This window comes from Mytilus trossulus, chromosome 5, assembly GCF_036588685.1.
Source record: "Mytilus trossulus isolate FHL-02 chromosome 5, PNRI_Mtr1.1.1.hap1, whole genome shotgun sequence".
NCBI lineage: Eukaryota > Metazoa > Mollusca > Bivalvia > Mytilida > Mytilidae > Mytilus > Mytilus trossulus.
This window is the reverse complement of record NC_086377.1, coordinates 8359480-8368293: the sequence shown is the minus strand read 5'-3', so window position 1 is coordinate 8368293 and position 8814 is coordinate 8359480. Positions and strand designations below refer to the sequence as shown.

The following is an 8814-nucleotide window of genomic DNA, read 5'->3' as shown; positions in this document are numbered from 1 at the left end:
TGAGAGTTTAAAGTTAGTTATATAAGTATGTGTAGTGTAATAACTGTATTTATCAGAGTGTGAGAGTTAACAGATAGTTATATAAGTATGTGTAGTGTAATAACTGTATTCATCAGAGTGTGAGAGTTTTAAGTTAGTTATTTAAGACAATTCCAAAGAACTGTGTGATGCAACAAGTTCGTGGTCAAAACGGCATTCTATCAACGAAATACATTCTTAAAAACAGTTTATTCACTTTGAAGCAAACATTTTCATAGTACATCATTTAAATGTAATTGGAATCTTTGCATAAGTCACAATAAAAAAGCATTTAAAAAAGAAAACAGTATATATTTTTAACAGTTGTTTCATTTGAAGGAAGTTCCTGGATTATTTCTGATTCTAGCAAATGTGTAGTTTATACTTGTCTCTTTACTGGACTCTATCCATCCAACTGCAGAAATAAATATAATTGTTATTTTGAAATAACTAAAATCTTTTGTTCGTTTATTTGTTTAATTAAGCATTTATGCACGACTTAAATCAGCAGACACTATGGATTGTGATCGCTTTCAATTATCTTATTGAACAGAAGTCATACAAGTAAAAGCTTCCAATGTATTCAAACTTCAATAAGAACTGCCTCTGTCCTTAGTACTAGTTGAACTATAGAATATGGTCGGGTTCTATGGTCGGGTTGTTGTCTCTTTTGCACGTTCCCCATTTCCATTTTCAATTTTACTATTTTTTAACAGTACACGACAGTTTTAAGTTGTTTATATTGTTCCGTTGCTTTACTCGTATACATATTATAGTTCTGAGTTTCTCTCGGTTTTTGTTTATGATCCAGATTTGTTTAAGTTAAATCGATTTATGACTATCAAACAGCAGATACTACTGTTGCCTTTATTTAATGTATATATCTCATATATTTAATGTAAGTGTTGAAGTATTTTGTGTTCGACAAGTATGTATTCAGTATGATAACGTATCAATGTTTTCAAATATAAACGATTTGTTACAGAGACACACATAAGACTAAAATAGACAAAATAGTGTCCTCTAAGAGACATACTTTTAAAATACAAGTTCTGTCATGTGTTATCCTGTTATCTTTTAAGAACGCAACTTAAAAAATATTAAAGCAGGACATTTGACAAACGATTTCATAATCGTTGTTGATCGAAAGTAGCAAACACATACAAACGTCATAATCGTTTAGAGTTCATATTAATTCTTTTAAAATCTCTACATCTTTGCATGACTAATTCAAGATATGTATTGTCAAGCAACAGAAGAAAAATGCTGATCAAAGTTTTATCTGCATTACTTACCCTCCACATGAACAGCTAAAATGAGAAAATATATTATTTAGAATGAGTCGCTCGTACTTACCGATCGAACTTATCTGGGCGAGTTACACATTAAATGTACTTCACATATTGTCATGTAGAGATCTGTTTAGCTTACAATATTGTACTAAAGTGCCCATTGGTTATAGCCGTGGGGTTACCTATTGTTGAAATTTGTACTACCACTAATATCATTACGTTTTTCCTTGAAAGCTGTCTAATTGGCAATATTTAATCACATCTTTTCTTTACTTTCTTGTTTCTTAATAAAGGATTTGTAATTAAGGCGTAATAAATCTGATTATAGTATCCACGTATATTTGATTTCCAGTAATTTAAGTAATTTTCAGTAACATTGTTCCATATGTTGAAATTATGTATCAACAGTCCAACATACTGCCAGTTTTCATTAATATCCAACATGTATATAAACAAATGCCTAAAGCTACTTGTATAATAATCGGTTGGTAAAGTGACACTTATCAACAACAAAAAAATCGAAAATTGATGGGTTGAAATTGTCAATGTTATTATACTTGTATGGGCTGTACTATTTTAGAACCAAACAGTACCATTAATGTGTATAAATACACTATACACTAATAACATAAACTATATGATAAACTAAGATTTGACTACTGTATAGATGGTATACATGCCTGTATACAGAAGTAACGGTGCAAATATAGGTATAGGAATGTGTGGTATGAGCCCAAATGAGACAACTATTCATTTAAAGAACAATTTATGAAAGTAAATAAGTATAGATCAAGTCACAGCCTACAACAAGAAGCATTGGCTAACACCGACCAACAAACTATAAAAGCCCCCAACATCACAATTGCAAAACCACACAAACGGGAAAACCCAACGTCTAAGCTATATAAAACCAGAAAAAACGACAACTACTGTACCTCAGATTCCGGACGTAGAAATGTAGAAATATAGACTATGAAGGTAATGGCATTAATGTACTTTCATAAGCTACAATTAACAAGTCATAACTAGAAAATTACATTCTTGTATTCGTTTTATGAGAAATCATCTGTAATAACATAAACGATACCAATTTTCTGCACCAGGTGTGTATTTGGACAGTCAATGTCTCTTCAGTGATGATCGAGGCAAAAATGTATAAAAATCCAAAGCTTAATTAAGATATGTAGAGATGTATGCGAAATAAAGAAAAAGTATAGCCAAAGTTTGCCATTGGATTGTTTCTTTCATACAAATGTATTTTGTTTCATCTATTAAGTAGTGTCTTTAATTACTCAAACTTTTTTTTATTATATTTTCCCATTTAATAAAAATATCCGAAATTATTTTCAATATCATATGCTCTCTTATTTTTCATTTTGTTTAAACTTATCACAAAATACTTATCTGGTTTGTATTTACAAACCGCTGAAAAAAAGAAATCATCTGTAATAACATAAAATATACTAATTTTCTGCACCAGGTGTGCATTTCGACAGTCAATGTGTCTTTAGTGATGATTGATACTAAAATGTTTGAAAATCCAAAGCTAAATCAAGATATGAATAGCTGTATGCGAAATTGAAAAAAAAATGTATAGCCAAAACTTCCCAAGGGATTGCTTCTTTCATACAAATGTATTTTGTCACATATTTTTAACTGTGTCTTTAATTACTCGAACTTTTTTAATATATTTTCCCATTTAATAAAATTATAAGAAACAATTTTCAATATCACATGCTCTTTTATTTTTCATTTTGTTTAAACTTATCACAACATACTTATATGGTTGGTACTTACAATTCCCTGAAAAAAAATATATATACAGTTAAAATCTGATGAATAATTTGAGAAAACAACGAAAGGAGAAATACTCAACTAAAAACACCAGATACAACGTTTTAAATATGCATATTAGGTTTAGAATTATCTCTGAAAATGTTAATCTTATTTAAAAGAAACTGTGGTTTCCTAATTGCAGGAGCTATAAAAAAAAAAGATATAGATATACACACAAATGGCAAATCAAATGATGAAAATGAATACATTTCTCCAAAAATAATTGTAAATGGATATTAAAACCTCAAGATTGATTATACATTTGGAAATAATAACAATCATGATAACAAAATACTTCTGTATGTTTTTTTTTAATTCTATGGTAGCCAGTTGTTAATTATATAACAATCATATTAGAAAAAAAACAATGCAAACGAATTCTTACTTTTATCAATTACGTCTGTATTATATTAATTGGCGAGAAAACAAACTTAGAATTGGATTATTTACGATAAAACGATACAACACTAACAACAAAGACTATCTGATAAGCGAAGTTTAAATAACTATCTATGATGAGTGTATTTATGGATTTATCAGATATTTCACATTGTATACAAAACGAGATATACAGTATTAATAAAGCCCAAGTTTCATGAAAATCAATGCAGGTTTACAAATATTTCAAGTAAAACTAAATTAATTCAAAACCATCTATAAGACAAAGACTGAAAATGAAAATATATATTAAATACCTGATTTCTGAATCATAAATATCTTCTGCCAAGGTTTTTTAGAAAATCTTATGAGGGTTTGACAAATCATCGGATATGTAACAAACGTTAACCCTAGACTCTTATCTAACATCCTCAAGAAAAAGTTGTCCTAGTGATAGTTCAACCAGTTTTGTGTATGTTCTCTATTTTCATTTAAAACTGTATTGGCTTTCATCGTCTCTAAAATACCCTGTCTTTTTGGTTTTTTTTTAACTGTTGTTTGTCTTTTTATACTTTTGCCATGGTATTTGTTTAGTTTACATTTTACTAATATTTTTTAATGTCTCTATATGATCTTTCGCAACTTGCTTCTGAGATACAGCATTTAAGTGTTTTTTCTGAACTATGTTACTACTACCATTGCATCAAAAACCTTACATTATAAATTGTCTATGTACATGTACGCTATACTTATCTGTTTTCTACTTAAAACTTACAAGTGGTTAAAAAAACAAAAAATATAACTATAAATTACAGCATGCAATTCTGCAATGAATTAACCAACTTTAATGGAATTAGTTGAATACGTAATAAAAATATAGAAAAAAAAACATTTTGTTAAATGACAGTTTTTTCTATTATACTCCTGATTGACTAATACAAAGGAGACAATTAATTCTATGACAGGGCTGAGCAGGATACCATGTCTTTGAACGTCACTATCTGGTGAATACTTATCAAGAATCGGTAATTTAAAGGACAATCATATATTTAATTTATATTAAGTAATGATGCCAAATAACTTCCACAGTTTTGGTTATTATATGTCATAAGTTTTACTCATTTTTGATTTTGTATTTTCAATGAAGGTATCTCCAAAAGACGGGTAATGACAACATATTACGTTTTGTTTTGTACACTGTTGTATCTGTATGTCTCACTAGGATTTAGCCATAGCGGTGCAAGTTTATATCCGACCAATGCTGTTGAATCTCTCTTTGATATCTTTCGACATTTTATTAGACGGAACGAGTCTCACATATATTATATTTATGGTATGTTTATTGTTTAACTTTACTACACTTATAACACTGTATGTAATGTAGATATATAGAAAACAACACAATCCTGATTGTTGTATTTTGTAATCATTTGATTGTATTTTTGTCGTTCTTGGTACAATTACGTTATGCATTTGAATGGTATCTTCTGATTCTTTTGTAGACACACCGCAGGGCTGTCATATATCATATTATAAGCAGGCTTATTGTTTAACTTCACACACTTTTATTACTCTCTTTATATAATGAACTACAGTGTATATAATTATATTTTTTCTGTTTGTTACTTGACACTTACACGCTGAACAAAAATCAGTCAAATTAATCATTATAGTGAACAGCAAATAATTCAAGCAAAAGCAAAAATCGTCATTGGATTTTATTAAAAAAGTAATGCAATAAAAGTACAATACTTTGAGACTATCGAGTGTTCTGTCAGATAATTCAATAGTAAAGTCATTACTATGAGTTATATTTTGTTTTCTCATCTTGCCTCATAGTTATGTTGATAATTTCACATTTTAAAGCTATGCTCGCGTCTTCCATACATCATTTTAATGGTCTATTTAATGTTCACTAGTACTTAACTAATTGGTACAAATACCTTATATAATGACCTACATACACAATAATACGCTATACCTGTCTGTTTTCTAATTGACACTCACTTGTTTTCTCTCATTCGATATACGACTTTCGAACAGCAGTATTGAGAATATTTCTCACTTAAGTGTTATGTTCTTTGTTTAACTTTGCAACTCTACTAATATCGTTATATACAAATTAATTCATTTTGAAGTGCACGTTATACTTATCTGTCTGCTACTTGAAACTTACCAACTGAAATAATCAAATAAATAACCATATAATACAGCATACCATTAACAACAAATTAAGTTATCTTCAATACATTAATTTAATAAATTGTAACGTGATAGGAGAAAACTTGTAGATGACAGTTTGTTTTTGTCATAATAATAATCATTATAGTGAACAGCAAATCATTCAGCCAAAAACAAAAATCGTCATTGGATTTAATTAAAAAAAGTAATGCAATAAAATTACATCATTTCGAGACTATTGAGTGTTCTGTCAGATAATTCAAAAGTAAAGTCATTACTATGAGTTAGATTCTGTTTTCTCATCTTGCCTAATAGTTATGTTGATGATTTCAAATTTTAGAGCTATGCTCACGTCTACCATACATCATTTTAATGGTTTATCTAATGTTCACTATTACTTAACTAATTGGTACAGATATCTTTATATAATTACCTACATATACCATTATACGCTATACTTATCTGTTTTCTATGTGACACCTACTTGTTTTCTCTCATTCGATATACGACTTTCGAACAGCGGTACTGAGAAAATTTCTCTCTTACAATGGTATGTTTATTGTTTAACTTTGCAACTCTTCTAACACCGTAATATACATGTTATCACATTTTAAAGTGCATATTATATAAGTGTTAATTACTTATCTGAATGCTACTTGACACTTACTTCCTGAAACAATCAAATAAATAACCATTAAATATAGCATACCATTTAGAAAAGAATTAAGTTGTCTCCAATATAGTTATAGGAATAAATAGTAATGTGAAAGGAGAAAATTTGTAGATGACAGTTTGTTTTTGTCATATTTTTGAAAAGTATAGTCAATAAGATATAATGATGCCAGTTATTGCAATGTAAAAGTTGTGTGATTTGGCGCTTTGTACATTTATAATTTGTTAAGAAACCTAAAAAAAATGGATGTCAGGTCGATATAATCATATTGATGTGTGTTTTCCAAGGACATATACTTCAATGGAGAGACGAAAGATACCAAAGGGACAGTCAAACTCATAAATCAAAAACAACCTGACAACAGTTTTGATAACTATACAGTTTTACACATTTCTGCTTTCAGCATTTCCAATGACGGTAAATGTATTAATCAGTGCATGAAATCACACAATTTGTTTGACGACTGTTGTTGGTGTTTTTGTAGGACTAGGATTTAGCCATGGCGGCGTCAGTTTATATTCGACCAATGCATTCGAATGTCTTTTTGGTATCGTTCGCCTCATTTGTAGACGACCCGCGAGTCTCACATACATCACGTTAATGACATGTGTATTGTTTTACTTTTATTACTGAATTAATCACACGTTATGTAATGAAGATGAAGATACATATAGAAAACAAAGCAATCCTGATTGTTGTATTTTGTATTCATTTGCTTGTCTTTTTAGCGTTCTGGGTAACGTTATGCGTTTGAATGTCTCTTGGTATCTCCCGCCTCTATTGTAGACATATCGTAACGGCTATCATACATCATATTATACGCATGCTCATTGTTTTACTTAACATATTTGTATTACTCTCTTTATATAATGAACTACAGTATATATAATTATACATTTCTGTTTGTTACTTGACACTTACACGCTGAACAAAAATCAGTCAAATTAATCATTATAGTGAACAGCAAATCATTCAGGCAAAAACAAAAATCGTCATTGGATTTAATTAAAAAAGTAATGCAATAAAATTACATCATTTCGAGACTATTGAGTGTTCTGTCAGATAATTCAAAAGTAAAGTCATTACTATGAGTTATATTTTGTTTTCTCATCGTGTCTAATAGTTATGTTGATGATTTCAAATTTTAGAGCTATGCTCACGTCTACCATATATCATTTTAATGGTTTATCTAATGTTCACTATTACTAAACTAATTGGTACAGATATCTTTATATAATGACCTACATATACCATTATACGCTATACTTATCTGTTTTCTACGTGACACCTACTTGTTTTCTCTCATTCGATATACGACTTTCGAACAGCGGTACTGAGAAAATTTCTCTCTCACAATGGTATGTTTATTGTTTAACTTTGCAACTCTTCTAACACCTTTATATACATATTATTACATTTTAAAGTGCATATTATATAAGTGTAAATTACTTATCTGTATGCTACTTGACACTTACTGCCTGAAATAATCAAATAAATAACCATTAAATACAGCATACCATTTAGAAATGAACTAAGTTATCTCCAATATAATTAAATGAATAAATAGTAATGTGATAGGAGAAAATTTGTAGATGACAGTTTGTTTTTGTCATATTTTTGAAAAGTATAGTCAATAAGATATAATGATGCCAGTTATTGCAATGTAAAAGTTTTATGATTTGGCGCTTTGTACATTTATAATTTGTTAAGAAACCTAAAAAAAAAATGGACGTCAGGTCGATATAATCATATTGATATGTGTTTTCCAAGGACATATACTTCAATGGAGAGACGAAAGATACCAAAGGGACAGTCAAACTCATAAATCTAAAACAACCTGACAACAGTTTTGGTAACTATACAGGGTTACACTGCTTTCAGCATTTCCAATGACGGTAAATGTATTAATCAGTGCATGAAATCACACAATTTGTTTGACGACTGTTGTTGGTGTTTTTGTAGGACTAGGATTTAGCCATGGCGGTGTCAGTTTATATTCGACCAATGCATTGAAATGTCTTTTTGGTATCGTTCGCCTCATTTGTAGACGACCCGCGAGTCTCACATACATCACGTTAATGACAAGTGTATTGTTTTACTTTTATTACTGAATTAATCACACGTTATGTACAAAAAAAAATGTAATGAAGATGAAGATACATATAGAAAACAACGCAATCCTGATTGTTGTATTTTGTATTCATTTGATTGTCTTTTTGTCGTTCTGGGTACTAAATTATAACGTTATGCGTTTAAATGTCTCTTGGTATCTTCCGCCTCTTTTGTAGACATAACGGGTGTCTATCATATATCACAATCATGACATGTTTATTGTTTTACTTAACACATTTGTATTACTCTCTTTATATAATGAACTATAGTATATATAATTACATTTTCTGATTGTTACTTAACAGTTACACGCTGAACAAAAAC

At 29.4% G+C, this 8814-nt stretch overlaps 1 protein-coding gene across 1 annotated transcript in view; it reads right to left on the bottom strand.

Moving 5' to 3' along the window:
- Positions 1-347: 347 nt before the first annotated feature.
- Positions 348-8814, bottom strand: part of LOC134717559 (uncharacterized) — a 45625-nt gene continuing 37158 nt past the window's right edge. The window contains exons 13-18 of the mRNA XM_063580049.1: positions 7854-7856; positions 6373-6375; positions 5701-5703; positions 3108-3113; positions 1314-1328; positions 348-433 (exon numbers count right to left, since the gene is read on the bottom strand). Coding sequence (XP_063436119.1) covers positions 348-433; positions 1314-1328; positions 3108-3113; positions 5701-5703; positions 6373-6375; positions 7854-7856 — 116 coding nt within the window. The remainder of the gene's footprint in view (positions 434-1313; positions 1329-3107; positions 3114-5700; positions 5704-6372; positions 6376-7853; positions 7857-8814) is intronic.